Raw genomic sequence first — 16,415 nt, 5'->3', positions numbered from 1 at the left:
ATTGGGAAATTATATTGGATTTTTCTAGTGAACTTCCATGAAATACTGCATAAATATTGAACCTCCTTAATGTTTTTCTCCTGCGGTAAATAGAGGCCCATACACTTCTGTTTGATTTGATCAGTGGATAAGCAAACTTTATAAATTCTGCTGTAAAATTCTCAAAAAAAACCATTCAATTCAGAACACAACAAGTGTCTTCCAGGGCTGTGATGCAATAATAGTAATATTTTTTTTCTTTTTCGGTGATGGTTTTTCACTGAGTGGTTGTATGATTCCTTAAGGAGCCAGCAGCACTCAGCAATAGTGCAGGGCTAGGCTGGCACCAGAGAAGACTTTCTGGTTTTAATCCTCTGGCTTGTTTGCAAAAATGTCAGTTATTATTAAAGTTAATTAGAAAGTCATAGAAAATTAGAAAATCAGTAAATTTTATAATCACAATCAGAAAATCGTGAAGTCAAATAGATTTGTTGTTGGAGCATGTGCCCTGGACTAACTGCAAGTTAATTTCATGGCACGCTGTCAATTGCTCTGAGTTGATCAGAAACTCTTCCATTTGATTCCATTCGATCAGAGCTCCTCCATTTCTTACTTATTTATTTCGCCTTTAAGAAAACAAGAGCAGGAGGCCCACATGAATGATTGGATACGATAACAAAAACTGGGACATCATTAAAAAGTATTTGCATGAAATTTTATTTTCATGTGTGTTACTTCAAGCAGTATCCTTTGGGGCATGGTTTATAGAGTGGCACATTAAAAACCATGTGTTTTCATTAACCCTCATACAAGCTGTGGTTCTTAGTGCTACCTTACTGCAATTAGATTTGATATTTAATTGCAGTAATTTAATTAATGGTACTGTAAATAAAAAGGCTGAGTTCTACCCTCCTACACGCACATATGCACAGCCAGCAGCTCCAGTGGCTCCTGTGAGACTTAAATTTATGCATCTTCAAGCAGAATTTAACCCTAAGGATGTATGATAAAATGCCCAAATCCCAGAATGACACTGTAACTTGTTTGCATTGGAAACAAGCATGACTTTGAGCTTACAGGAAGAGCGTGGCATGGAAAAACAAACCTATGCATTTTCCTCTGATGCTTGCAGGATAGGTCATGGAATTGCTTCCTTTTAAGGACTCCACTTACAAACAGCTTACAAACAGTTATTAATACTTTTTAAATTAATTGGATAATTGCTACAAAATCCAAATGACCCAATGAGCTGCTTATGAGCCATAGCTTATAGGTGTTTATGACCCTTCTACTGACTTGCCCATAACCTTTGCTAACGCGTGCTACTCATGTCTTCTGCACACTTGAAGTGCCTATTAAATATTGATTAGTCTCTTATAAACCATTTATAAATAGAAGCATGTAATATAAAATGTAACATAAAATCATTAAGGCTACATGGTGCGCAAGTTAATAGTAGCAATCTTGAAAAATTAGTGAGTGCATGAATTAAGCAAATTGTATCCATAAACTGTTTTCTTAGTGGAGGCACTGTTGATGTTAGTGATGGCTTTTAGTTAAAAGCACTTTGCTCTTTTAAAAGAACTATTCGTAAACAAGAAGTGCAACATAATGCGACTCCAGATCGCAAATACTCCTCTGCCATGTTTACAGTGAGGTTTTTATATGGAAATGGCACTTGACCCCTAAGGACAGAGCAGGTTTGTGTCCTGTTGTGGTTAACAGGTTATTCAGATAGGCCTGGGCCAACTCTGGGCCAAAGTCTGACTTGTTCTGCAAACCTGCAGTGCACTGACATTCCGAGTGGGAAGGACAAGCACAAAACCCCAGGCAATAAAGCAATCAGCAGGGCTTTTTGTTATGCAGAGGATAAAATCAGATAGATGGAAACAACAATAACAGAACAATGATTCAAAGTGCTTCTTTCAAAACATCTCTTGCAATTTCCAGCTGCCTCTCCTCTTTGTCGCATCTCACTTCTCAGCTAAACAGCAGAATTTGTGAGGCTCTCACTTTGCCTTTGACGTTTTTTACTTGTTACTCACTGTCTGCATCTGACCTCCAGCTCTTAAAAGCCCAGCAATTAAGCACATTCCAAAGAGGATTACAACCGAGAATCAGAGGGTATAAAAGTGATTTAGCATGGAGTGCTGAGCATGACAAATCATTTTTGTGCCTAGACCTTGCTTTTCTGAAATGAGTTTCATTTAGAAGCACAGACAGACACGGCTGTGTCTGGGTGCCAAGTGTCAGTGCAACTTCTGCACTCGGCTCCTGCGGGGCTTCCCCAGGCTGTAGGACCTTCCATAGGACCAACTGCCTCCATGCTCATCAGCTTCCTTCTCTTAGGAGGAAATACATTGTGTCATCCATGTGCAAACCAAACCTCCTGGTTCTTTCCTTCTCTTTGGAAGAGCTTGCCTGAAAGCACTGTCTTGTAGAAAGCAGAGGGATGCAACGAAGTGTCTAAGCATACAGTGACAAGGAAAAGTTTCCTGAATGCTTCCCCGGTGTGTGTTACCGTGTGAGAAGTTTGGCTTAGGCGTTCCCTGTTGCTGGAGCTGTTTCTTCATTGAAAAATGAAGAAATCTCTCACGTGATGAAGGGTATTAGCATGCACGTGTGTGTTTGCGTGTGTCTATTGGGTTGCCTTGGAAACGAAGGGAGAAAGCATCACAAACCATAACATGCTTTCCATTTAAGGAACTTTGTGCTATTATAAAGCTACATGCAAAAGTGATGGCATTCATTCATCCGTTCCGTAATGTCTTGCTTATGGCAGACAGCAGCCTGAGAGTGCAGGTCCCAGGTAGGATGTTGGGAAGCTGCTTGACTTTGTTGTTGAGCATCCTGCTGAATGAATGAGTTGACACTGGTGAAGTTGCTAAGAACATGGGGGGGGGGAAAAAAAGGATAAAAACTCAAAACTGTTGACAGTGCTCCAGATGTGCATTGAAATCACTAAGATCTGAAACAGACCTAGAGGATACATATCGAAAAAACTACACAGAGAAGTTTACCTTATATATAAGAACAGCTGTTTCAGCATATTGGCCTCCAAGACTCAGTATGTCGAAACAGCTGTCCGAGTGTTTTGGAGGTTAATCTGCTCCGTTAATCACCGTGTCCTTTTTTTTTCCCTTCAATTTATAGTAATGCTCATAGCACTCTTTGTGGGCATGTGGACAGAATGATAAATACAAAGCTTTACTAGTCATCACCAAAATGTGTGTTGGAAAACCTGTGCGTGGAAAAGCTGTCTTCAGACTGACCCTGGCTCTCAGAAAAATACAGGTTGGTAACATAGGAGCTCATCTCAGCAGCCAGATTATGGTAGTTTCAGAGCAGGATATGGTTAATGAGAATCACTAGCAATGCTTTGTGAATGAAATCTTGGAACCCAGCGCGTTTTCTGCGTGTTCAGTCCCATCAATTTGCAGACAGTCATTCCCAGAGAAATCCACTGGCAATCCATGTCACCAGAAATAGGTAAAACCTAAACATCACTTCCAACCTTTCTAAATATCACCGCTCATGTAAAAATAGCAAAATCTTTACATATCACATCCCAGTCCACATTTCGTGTCAGTTTTTTTTTATGAAACGTAGTGATTCTGGCTTTGTTTTCCCCAAGAGACCATATTGAATAAACGGGAAGAATATATTGTGAAAGCTGGGGAAATACAGGCTGCAAGAGCCATGCTGAATGGATTGTAAAGCCTGCAGGCAGAGCTGCTGGGTGGCAGCCTGGGACAGGCTCCTGCTTCACATGGCCAAGGCTGAGTCAGCCTGCTTCCAGCCCTCTGTGACTTGCTCAGAACAAGTTCACCTCATCCTCTCTTTCACTCCAGTCTCAGCTTGTCATTAGGAAGAACTAGGGCTGCAGTTTCATTCTGGGTTGTTCTCTGTAATAGATTTTGTCACACTGCAGTGGATGTGCATACCAGAGTTCAATTACAGGATTATTAAGGGAAAGATCCAAAACTAAATCAACAGCTTACACAATAAATCTGATAATGAAGAAGAAGAATTTTAAAATGCCAGATATTGCTTCATTTAAGAACGTACAACCTTTGGACAGTTTGCTAAAGTCAGTGTCATTTAACCAAGAAAAAATGAAACAAAGCAGGAAAATGTGTTTGTGGTAGCTGCTGATCTTAGAAGAATGGCTTTAGTTAACTACCTTGTGTTGTATCGGCCATGAGAACAAACCTTTGTTACTCAAAGCTGGCCTGCAGTGAATCATAAGAATGTGGAGTGAAGCTGTTGACCGTCTTTTTCTGTGTTTGGTGGTAAGATGCCTTCTGGCAGTAGTTAGTGGCCTTTTGGAAAGTGATGATATTGCAGCATAGCAAAAAAAAAACCCAGAGATTTATTGAAAAAGCTTTTGTTTCCAGATCCAGTTTATCCGTCTTCAGAAGATTCCCACTGCCAAGAAAATCTGAAATTACTAAATGAGACACTTTACTCACTGTGCTCTCTGTATATTTTTCTTTGAGGATTTTCTTGTTCCTAGCTGTCACAGGTTCAGCTTTGTAGGTGAATGCCCCCACTGAGGTTTTGCAAACAGATGCACGAAATTGGTTCTTTGAATGATGGGTTACCATTCCCTGAATCTAAGACTCTGCCATTTTAGAGGAATACTTTGAAAGCAAATTTGCAGTGCTGGTTCTCAGAGAATTGTAGCACAGGTGGTGACTACAGTGGGGCTTAGGGACTACTGGAAAGTAGGGGGAAAAAGGGCACTTTCTTTCATTGTCTTTCTCACCTGTGGGAAGCACTGGCCCATACCTGTGCCACGTGAGCCCATCTCAAGCACTGAGGAGGTGAGCTGCCATCAGAGAGGGCTGAATACTGCGTGGTGTAAGAAGAAGAGAAAAAGCCAACATAAGAAGAAATGGAAGGTGAGGAGCCCTTGCTCCTTTCGAAGCCGTAAATGTATAGGGGTGCTTTCAAGTGAGAGCACTTTTGATCTGGAATTCTGTGGTACATTCACAAAGACCTCAAAATGCAACACTCTCTCCTTGTCATTCCTTCACTAAAATGATGTGTCAAAATGCCACAAAACCGTATCTTTTCTTAAGCTCCATTTTCTGTAAAAAGCGTATTCTTTCGTATTGGTCTGTCCCTGTAGCAGGAGCAATGATATATAGCAAGAGGACCCCATCAGCTTCAGCACAAGAAAGAATAGGGTATTCCACCTGGCCTCCTTCCTACCTTACAACAGTAAACAATTTGAAATTCATACTGCAAAAGAAGAAATACATGTACTGTCATTTGGAAATTTGCCCACTTTTAGAGAGAAAGGAAGGAATGAATAGTTGACACAGCCAGTTTTGAGGAAGATAAATTTCCTTAATGGATGAAAATGGCAACTATTAATTCTCTTTGAACAGTCCAGTGATGATGATCTATTTTCTCTTCGCCAGTGAGCTGGGCTGCACGGCTATTTTGTGTTAAGTAAAATGGCAGCAAATGGGGGACGTTCTCCTCCTCCATGATAGTTCTTGTAGATGAGTTCTTTAACATGAAGTGAGTAATTCTCTTTTTACTCACTTACTGTACCTAGCTTGTCTTTCTGGAAGATTGGTGTTTTTCCCATTATTCATAATGTAGCAGGTTTTAAAGAAATAATTGTAAAGTTTGAATTGAATAATGCCTTAATGGCTTTTAAAGGCTAATTATGAAGATAATGCTTTGGAAGCAAAGATAGAAGCTCTTTTTTCATCTTCTTCCTGTCCTTCAGTGCTTTTTGTTGGGACAGAGAACCAAGTCAGCCACTACTTTGTGCAGTTTGCAGACATTTTAAAACTCTAAGTTTTAATATTACTTTGGAGTCTCTGCTTGGACTGAGTTTGGCACAGAGGTAAGGTTAAAAATTCTTTATCAACGAAACATGCTGTGATTTTGATATGTGCTTGCTTTCACAGAATCACAAGTGAAGACCTTTGTCTGCTTACAGAATGCTTCTATCAAAAACCAATAATACTGTCACTTTCTATTCCTGCTCCTGAGAAGCATTAATGTCATCCCCCTTGTCTACTTATTGTCTTGCCCCATTTCAAAGCACCTGTGGGATGGCATCAGAAGCCCTCTTTAAATGGAACATTCTGCAGTAGTTTCAAATTAAGAGGTATTCTTTCCTCTTGAGTGCATGTGGTTATCTACTGCATTAGAATACATGGTAGTATGCTGCTATCATTTTCCACTTAGGGAAGGCAGCAAGTAAGACAGTCTTTCTTTCCTTGCATCTGTTACTGGTCGCTTTATTTGTGGCCTTCTGTATTTCTTTACAATCACTGGCATTTGTTTTGCTGCACAGCTGAATTTCAGTTAACCAACCAATAAATTAACTGTTTGAGATGTTGCATGCTCAGCATTTACAGCAAAAAGGCCATTTGGTAGGAAAGATGAGAGAATCGGTATTTAAACTGTGCAGAACAGCAGCAGGTTTGAGTGTAATCTTGCAGGAAAGGCATGGATCTAGGACATGGGAAATGGGGATTCAGTTTCTCATTGTGTCATTGGCCTGGTGGGATTTTCCTACCTCATTATTTGATCTGTAAAATGGAGATAACCATCTTGTCCCTTGCAAAGCTCAGAGCTGTTTTTAAAGTGTTGTTGAAGGATAAGATGCTATAAGGAGTAACTTAAATTAAACATTCAGAATGTAATTTTTAGAACAGATGAAGGCCGTGTGGGAAAAGATGAAAGATTAAATAGTTTGATCCTGATTTCACAGAGCTTTTACATCTGTGTAATTCCATGATCTTTGCTGTAATTGCTCTCTTGCACCAGTCTAGTCGAGAGCAGAATCCAGTCTTTACTCAGAGGTTCTTCAGTTTGAGGCTCTGTGTGTCCCCAGAGCTGATGGACTCTGGAAGAACACTGTGGTTCTGAAAGCAATGGCTCAACTGGTGAAACACAGATGATATTGTCCTATTCTGCAGCAAATATAGACGCTGTGCTGAGAAATTCAATCATGAAAGATAAAAAATGGGATTTTGTTCTGAACTTGAATAAAGCAGAGGTCGTTCTTTATAAAGTTGAGCAGAAAAAGAAGTAATCAGACATAGAGGCAGGATGGATCTGACAGCACTTCTGAACACGTACAAGGTGAACAAATAGAAAAATAAAAATGAAGAGCAAAAATGCAAGTCACATAGCAGCAGGGGAAGGAAGGAAGGAAAAGAAATCCATAGGGCAGTCAGAAGACTCTCAAACACTCAAAGAAATGAATGTTGTCATTTGAAAAAAATCGCTCTTTAATTTCAGTTTTTTTTTTTTTTCTTTTTTTTTTCCCCCAAATACTCTCACAGGTGTCTCTCTTACTATTCTTGGGTTTTGTCACATTATTTTTTCCAGGTCCAAAAAGTTTGTGGGCAGCTCTAAACACAAGCAGGAGGCATCATCTTCTGTTGTTTCTGTTTAAGCAAAAAATACTTGTGGGAGCAGCTTGTTTGGGCAGTGGCAGTGCAAAGACACAGGGTGTACAGTGTGGGATGCTCCCATGATCAGGGAATGAAGCACCAGAAAGCTCTGAGCTTGCAGTCTTAGTAATGGCTGCTGCCTGGGCTGGCTATGGGCATGTTCTCTTGCTTTGTATTTTTGCTGCACTGAATACAGGGGTAGGCAGCTTTGTGAAGTGGATAAAAAGCATGGCTGTAGAAGTCTGTGTCACAGTTAAGGTCATGCAGTGGCGTAGGTACTTGCTAATGTTGTCCTACAACAGAAATGTATAGATACTGATTGTTTGTAACTGAAGACAGGGAGGAATAGAGTTCTCTCTTCTAGCCATCAAGGCTAAACTAGACATGTGAGGCCTTTACAGGCAATAGAGAGAGATAAAGCTTCCAGAGTGTCACTTATGCTGTCCTGAGATACGTATTGAGGCAGGGAATGGCACACTGTGGGCACTGGGAGGATTGCTGTGTTGGTGAGAGCTGGCAGTGGGCATGGTCTGCTGAATGGCACTGCTGCTCTGCTGGGTGTGTGGATGTTACATCCTGGGAGCAGTCAGATGGAAGCCCATGGAATTACTTCCAAGGTGAAGTAAGCATGTGCAGCAGTCTGGTCCTGATGAGAAGAGAGAAGAGAAAAAAACCCAAAATCTTGTTTGGATAATCATAGAATCATTAAGGTTAGAGTTAGGGTAGCATGGCTGGGTTAAGGTTGGACGGACTTGATTTTGAAAGACTTTTCCAACCAGAGCAATTCAGTGATTCTATGTCACAGCTGCTTTCCCACATACTTTGTTTTGCTCGAAAATGAGTATTGTTATGCCACAGCCATCAAATGAATGGCCAATTGTGTGCCAAAGGAGAAAGAGCCATGCTCCTTCCTTAAGAGGATGCTCCTGCAGGATGTTGGGAAGTCATGGAGACATGCCGTAATTAATTTGTGCACTCTGCTATAGCAATAAGCAGCTGTTATTACAGAAGGACGTGGATTTCTGCCCAGGTAGCGCTCATGGTAGATGATGAGCACACAGATTGCAGCAGTAAACTCACGTGATAAGCAACCTTATGTTTCAGTGTTTGTAGTTTTGCACTTGTGAAACTGAAGCCTTTTCAAGCTGGTGAGTTGCCAACTTTTCCATAACATAGAATTTCCTCAAAAAAAAAAAAAACAAAACCAACCAACCAACCAACAAACAAAAAAAAAAACAAAAAAGCCAGCCCTTCTTGCAGCCTGCTCCAGCAGAAATTATGATGAGTAGAAAAGAAATTCATTAAATGGTTACCAAGAATGTTGTCAAATGTTCTGAAACTGGTGGGACAAAGAGAAATGAAATTTCATGTTGATCAGAAAAATTTATCTTTGATGACTGCTGATACTCAAGTGGATCCAATGGTTACATTTCATAAAGTAGACAAAACGTGGCCTCCCTAGATTCTTCAGTGCAAGAAGCCTTTGACAAATGCTCAGGTGATTGTTTCGTGGTCATCTGAAGAGAATTATTTGTTCATTGGTTCATACGGAAGCATGCGTCATTGCACATGAGCAGACGGCTCTACCCACTTGCAATCCTCTTGAGGTCAAGGGGATATAATTTAATTTCAGATGGAGATGGCCCATACTTTTATTAAACAACAGAATATGGTCTTGTTTTTCTGGAATAAAAGAAGGGAAAAACCAACAGCATTAAGTGATCTATGATATTCCGTTGAGAACAACTGGCACAGATCTATCAGATGAATGCTGTCTATCAGTTGAATGCTCAGGTGAGTTGCAGATTGTTAAACATAGTGCAAATTCCAGCGTGGGCAATTGGCAGAGTTTACCATAATATTTTTAGGTTGACATTTGGTCCTTTATTTCATAGCATGCTAAAAAAGCCCAGAAATGCAAGCCAGGAGCTCTTGGAGTCTGTATTCTCTGTGCAGACAACTAAAATCAGATGTGAGATAGCTGCTCTTCCGCTGTAAGAATTTCCCATTTCTGCTTCAGGCATGTGCTTCGGAGTGATGGTGTCATGATGCTTAACATAGGTTTGGAGAATAGAGTCTGCTGGGACATAATGGGCTGAAGTGAAATAGCAGGAGCCCATCCCATGAAAGGTCTGTTGCTGATGCAGAAGGCACTGGTACTTAGCTGAGCCAGTGGAGACTGCCTGACAGGTTGCAATTACTTCTGCCAAGTGCACTAGGCTGCATTCTGAACCTTTGCTTAATGGGGGCAGATCTGTTCTGAGTTATGAAAAAAAATAAAATAAAACTGCCTCAGGTCCTAGATATGACAGTGTCTGCTTCTAATCAGGTTTCACCTTCAGCAGCAGCTTTTGCTTATTCATCCTACATAAACCTCTAAATGAGCTGAATTTCCATCATAAAAAAAAACACGGAAACGGCATAAATCTCAACTTCAGTTGTTGCAAACTCCAAGGCAGAGTTTCCAATGTCTGATCACGTTTGCTAGGTACACTCTGCTAAGATAGAGCTTCCTTCAATATATCCGTGGCAATAGGACAAGCTATAGAATGAGATTCCGCTTTGGAATCTGTATCATGCTTTTTTTGTGCTGTAGCAAATTGTTTTTGCAGCCTGCACTGTAATATGCATCCAGAATAATATTCAATTAGGCTAATAGTTGCTGCTTACATTGTTCCGTAAGAATCAGTCATTAAGAACTGCTCTGTATGGTTCAATCTCCATTAATTAATTTCCCCTGCAGAATGTATACACCTGCCTATTCTTCCTTGGGGATCCCAATATGAAATAAAGCTATTTTACAGGTAAACAAAGGAGGTAAAGGATGACCTTTAACTCTGATAGCAGCATTTGTGATTTACCATCTGCCATAACTGATGACTCCTGATAGCAATATACTGGATAAAGGCTGAAATGAGGGAACAGCTGGAGAAAGAGGGAGTTGGAGGGGAATGGGGATGAGCTTCAAGCAGCAGGTGTGGCTTGGTGGGGCAGAATCACAGAATCACAGTCATTAAGGTTGGAAAGACCACTAAGATCATCTAGTCAGCCATCAGGCCATTGAAGGACTTGTGTGTAGCTCTGACACCTGAAAAACTGGCAAGCAGGTGATTTCACAGGTAAGTCCACAAGTGAAGTGATATTTGCAGGGTGAGAAATTAGCACTGTTCAGCCCTTCGTTGAGGGCGTTCAGCAGCACCGACTACCAAAACCACCTGCATTGCTGTGGGCCTGGTTCCATGTGTGATGTGGACTGGCTGTGTAAAAGTAGGGAGGAAAACTGTTAGAGAACAATGTGAGCTCTTTGCAAAGATTGTTTATGCGTTTAATAAACACAATCTCAGTTGTTTGTTCTTACCACTGGGTTGCAAAATGGTAAATCTTACCTGATCTAATGGTGGTATACAGAAATAGCTTTCTAGCAACCTGACTTCATTAATATGTATTGGAAATCTAAAACAGTAGTCAGCTATAAGAGGAAAAAAGTACAGAATTGCTTTGGATTATAATAATTTCAGCAAAGCATCTAATTTATATATTAAGCTTGCTTAATGGGCTTATATTGCCTTGCTCTTTGATCTGAAGAAAAAGGTGCTGAATAATTTATCAAATATTTAAAAAAAAAAAAAAAAATCTCCTGGCCCAGCCCACACATCACAACCTGCCCTATAATTTCCATTTTCTAAGAGATGCCATTTCCAGGCAGGAGAACTGGTTCCTAAAGATTCCTTCCAATGTTACAAATGAATTTTTATGAGGTACACTCTGGGGAAAAAATAATAATGAAGCAATGCAATTCTGCAGACAAATGTTTCGGGTCTATGCCTTCCTCACTAAAGACAGTCATTTCAACTAAATGCCAAAAGGCATTTAGCTGTAACATTTGTCAGTGGAATAGGGTTGGCTTTAGGTTTCCCTCCTGATTTACAATTGAGTGTTTATTGGGTTTGCTGTACTGTAGCGTGTTTGGTTAACCTCTGAAAAAGCACATCCAGCTTGTATATTAATCACTAGGATGATGTCTGTTACAGTAAATTGGGTCAGTGCAGGGTTTCTGTGGAAAGGAGAGGGGCAGGAAAGGTGTGCTGGTGGTCCTAGGCTGGGGTTTGAGTAATAAGGCCCTGAGATGGTTCCTTGTGTGATACATCACTATCTTCTTGGCTTGCAGTGGTTGGGTGAGCTGTGAGAGTCATGGGCCTGGTGAGGATTTAGGTCAATGTGGCATTGTTTAAAGCCTAAATATTAGGACCTCAGTGCCTGGAGTTCCGCAGGGATCCCTACTCCTGGTCACATCCCCAGTAACAGCCTGAGGTGGCTCTTGATGGCTCTTCCATTCACATTCCTCCCCCATTTGTCCAAAGCAATGAGTTGTCAAACGTTTACCGAGGCTGTGTGCAGGGCTTATTCATATTTAAATAAAGCCATTATCCTGGCCTTGAGTTTCAGTAGTTTTCTACTCTTCCTCTTGAGTATTTCTCTCAGTAGTGCCATCTAATCAGCTTTAGGTTTTAATTAAACAGCTGTCATTTGCTTCCTAGTTCTGTTGCGACCTGATGTTGTATTAAATTTTAATTTAGCCTAGGCTGGATAAGAAGTAGATTCCTTCAGACAACAAAGAAACGCTATTAGCAGGTTACAGTTGTAATTAAGAAGAGTTCTGCTGAAGTACTAATGCATTCAGGTACAGAGAAGGAATGGAGATAAACACACACATAATTGTTATTCAAGGATAGTGCTGCAATGTGAATGTCTAGTTTCTGCCCCAGCTGCTTAAGTTCCAGATCTTGGTCAAGATCCCATCATAAACCCATGGTAGAGGAAGTAGGAAAGGATTCCATCTTTCACCGGGGAGCTGCAGGGAGTTGGAGGTGAGAGGTTGGTGCTGGTCCCTGGGTGGTGTTCCAGGTGTCCAGGGATGCTGTGCCACGCTGTGGGACCTGCCCACGTAAATCAGTGTTATTACCTCTCTCTAGAGCTCAGTGATGTTGACAGTAACCAGCAGAGTTGTTTTACGTGCAGTGACACTCCTTTCTGCAGAAAACCTTGCTGTGGAAATAGAAGACAAACCTAACAGAATCTACTGAAGATGCAAATAAAAAAAGAAAAAAGAGGTCTGCTTATAAATCTAACAGACAGTCAATTAGTTCAGTTCTGCCTTCATATTTCTTCCTCAGAGGAAACACGTTTTGTCAGTCTATAAATAGCCAGCTCTTAAAAAGGTCTTTACGCAGCCTATTATGCTATTGTAGCACACCCGATGCAGGCATCAGGCACCTGAAATATTGATTTCTATGGTAGAATTGCTTACCAGTGAAGTGCAGCTTTGTGAAGCAGCACCAGCTAATTAGCACCGTGGGTAGGTATCTACTGACTGGGATGGAGGGGAGGTTCGGGACAGTGCTGTGTCAAGAGAGCGGTGAGCGTACGGCAGTGCACCTACCAACGGAGGAGTGGCAATGTGTCACTTATGGGCCCTTTTCTCTCACACAGAGAGTTCTCAGAATAATGTAAATCTTCCTGCATTATCCTTTAAGAACATCAGAGTTTGGCTTCAGCTTGGAAACTGAGCAGCTCTTAGGAGTTAATAAGAGACTGGAGGTTGTGTTTGGCTGTCGTCACACGGACACTCAGCAGTTGGGTGATACAACAAACAGTGCAGAAGCAAAGCAGCTAGCTCTGCTGAGAACCTGATTCCAAGTCCACTGAAGTCAGAAGAAATCTTTCATCTGTTGTTCAGTAGGGCTTTGGATTGGACTGTGAGTGCTGCCTGCCGCTGACATGTAGGTGCTATGGAGCTGTGCTAAGAATAGGAGGTTTGGAAGCACAATGAGGCACATGTGCACTGCCCGTGACCTTGGCAAAAATACTGCTTCTCCTGATGCACTGAAGACGGTTATTGAGGAGCACTCAGAAGCATCCTGCTGACAAACCAGGATGCAAAACCACCATGTCCATATCACGTATTCAGCATATGTTTATATCAACTTGATGGTGTATTTGCCATTGGTTTGGTGCCATCTGCCTACCTCTGCTGTATTTATGCGTGAAGCATCCTCCATTCATCTTCACCTGGTTTACATAACCCCTTTCTACCCAAGCTGCAGCTATCTGTTCTCACACAGCAGTGAATTTTCTTACTTTTGTTGGAGCCTCAGTCTTTGTAAAGGTTCTTCACTTGTTCTTTCACACTTTTATTTTTTCACATCTCTGTTTGCTGGTGTCCCTCTGTCATGGGTGGCAGCTGGTGATAAATGATCCCATTCAGCATAAACAAAAACCAGTCATTTACTGCGTGAAACATCTGGCTGGTGCCTGGCAGAGAACAGGACAAAGAGGATTGTATTTATTTCATGAGGTATAATTCAGAAAAGCATCTCTGTTCAGGACAGCACTTACACATGTGCTTAAATCACAGAGAAGTCTAAGTGTCAAGTTGAGCCACATACTTTTAGTGCTGTTTTGAACAGAAATGGACTGGAGCACACGTTTAAGTGCCTTTCTGGAAGATGACTGCCCATAAAGCTCTACTAGACTATATTAGTTAGCTGGCACTAGCGTTATTAGTACTTCTACTCATTTAATTCAGGGTGCTTTTGTAGAAGTTTCTGAATATTGATTAATAATACATCTTAGTTGCAAGTATTTATTGGACTTCTCCAGCTGTCCTTAGCTGGTGGTCAATGCCCATTATTTTCTATCAATCTAGCTAGCAGACAGAAGTAAATGATAGTGAATATATTTTCCTATGCAAGCTGCCATCAGATTTTCCACTAAAATCTGTTTATTCTTCCACCAATTCAAATAATGGAATTTAAAGTTAGATTAGTTGGAAGAGACTTTTTTTTCTTTTTTCCCCCAACTGGCAAGCAATTAGTTTTATGGAATTTGAAAAATGAGCAGCAGATGGATTTAAAGCAGTATTTCCTCTTGAAGGCTTTTCTAGAAGGCTGAGCTGAATCTGTATGGAAGCAGAGGTGGTGTGAAGCTTTGGGCCTGCAGTGAGCAGTGCTTAAGCAGAGACGTGTTCCTCTGCAGGCCTCCATCAGAGCTGTTCCCCTCCCGTCTGCTCTGCTTACGCAAGGCAGGGACCTCTGGGCAGCTCACTTGGCACAATTAATCAAACTGCAGCCACACTGAGATGCCGAGGAAGGCTGTGTTAATGCAGTCATTAGAGTGCCAGTGCTGTGAATTCGTCAGGATTACAGAGAAATGTGGTAAAACATCTCCAGGTGGGATTTTGATGGGGAAAGATTAGGAAAATTGTATGTGACATTGCTTAGTTGGTAATAGCATGCCTCATGCATGGTTTTCCAATCATATATTTATGTCCAGAAAAGGGACAACTGGCTCAACTGTTGGCTGAACCAGTATGAAAGAAATACTGTTGCTGTAGTTCTTGGCAATTGCCTCCTACATCCCGGGCATGATTTGGGACATAAGGGTGGGCTGAGCCACTGACACCCCTGGAGATGGTGCTTGAAACTTGCAGAGGTTCTGCCAACCCACAGATGTGCCTTTGCGCGTCATTGCGTTATGGATTTCATTTCAACAACAGCCAAACCTGTAAATGGGCTCAGAAAGAGTAAATCTGTATGTCTGTCAAACCAGAACTTGGTGGTCCAGACACAAATTTTGGCCTAGAAAATTGTGATACCGTTGATTGCAAGGAGCTCACAGGGTGTGTGCAAGAAGTGTCACTCCCCTGTCCGAGAGAAGGTTTTGGTTCTGTGGTCTGATCTCTGCAGTGTTCTGTGCTTTTTGCTTCTCTAATACCAGTCCCATAATTGTGTGTGTGTGTGCATACAGGACACAGAAGTCCTTAACACAGCCATCCTGACGGGCAAAACGGTGTCAGTTCCAGTCAAGGTTGTTGCAGTGCAGGAGGATGGGTCGGTCGTCGATGTTTCAGAGTCCACTGAGTGCAAATCAGCTGATGAAGACGTCATAAAGGTAAGGTGCCCACGTGAGATGGGCATGAGGGAATCACAAGTTTTTTGTGTTGCCTTCTCCACCACCAGTATACTGGTCCTAGCCCACATTTGGGATTTTACATGGTTTTATACAGTCATAGCCACTTGTGGGTGGCTTCCACTGTGCAATAAGGAAACTGGTCTCCAGAGGTTTTGCAGGGTTAGCACATCACTGTAGGCTGACATGGAGCCTACTTGTGCTGGTGCTTTCCATAAGGTGTGGGAGAGGGTGAGGGATGCTGAAAGTGTGTTCCTGGCTAGCTCTGGACAGCCAGAGCTAGCAAGAAAGAATGTGTTGTCTGATACATCCCACGTGGGAAAAGTCAGTTTGTTGTGCAGGAATCTTTATTCTCGTGTGGATTTTCTGTATCCATTATTAAATACAATTCCTATTTTTGACGACACTGGATGAGCTCATTACCAATACTGGGAATAAATAATATCCTCTAAGACAAACAAACAACATCTAAATTGCATTTTAATTCCAACAAGAAAGCAATTCCTATGTAGTTAAAATGCTTACAGGGCTTTCCTGTTTTTGAGACTCTCACATGAGAGATGACATCCACTTAATCCGAGGTAGCACTAGGAAAGATGCAGTCGGTTTGGGCAAAAACCTTAGTCAGGCCAGCTTTACTTTCTTTCAATCTTTTTCATGTATATTTATCTCTATTTATCACAAAGACAAATTATTCATAATTAAGAATGAAGTTAGTGAGAAAAGGCATATGTGCAAATGAATCCTCAGAGTGATGTCTGGCACTTTCCAAACCTCAAAGCATTTTGCAAAGGAAATCAGTGTAATATTCCTTTGTCATGAAAGTGACTCTTCATGAAAGTGATGTTTACCTTCAGCCATTGATGGAAGAGATTTCTCAAATCTCTATCCTGAGGTCTCGCTATATGTTGGTTGGGAAAGAAAAATCACATTTTGTTTTTCTAGTAAACATATTTCCATTAAAGCTCTTACCAAAAAGAATGGAAATGACTGTCTTTGTTTATAACTGACTTAATTCTCAAAGGAACAATTTATTTT

The 16,415-nt window shown here is 41.2% G+C and overlaps 1 protein-coding gene across 1 annotated transcript in view; it reads left to right on the top strand.

Annotated features, from left to right (window-relative positions):
* TMEM132B (transmembrane protein 132B) overlaps positions 1–16,415 on the top strand; it is a 177,966-nt gene that overhangs the window by 126,479 nt on the left and 35,072 nt on the right. The window contains exon 5 of the mRNA XM_085238511.1: positions 15,216–15,359. Coding sequence (XP_085094637.1) covers positions 15,216–15,359 — 144 coding nt within the window. The remainder of the gene's footprint in view (positions 1–15,215; positions 15,360–16,415) is intronic.

This window comes from Meleagris gallopavo, chromosome 17 (assembly GCF_905368555.1).
Source record: "Meleagris gallopavo chromosome 17, MGAL_WU_HG_1.1, whole genome shotgun sequence".
In the NCBI taxonomy this organism is placed as follows: domain Eukaryota; kingdom Metazoa; phylum Chordata; class Aves; order Galliformes; family Phasianidae; genus Meleagris; species Meleagris gallopavo.
This window is presented reverse-complemented; position numbering and strand designations above follow the sequence as displayed.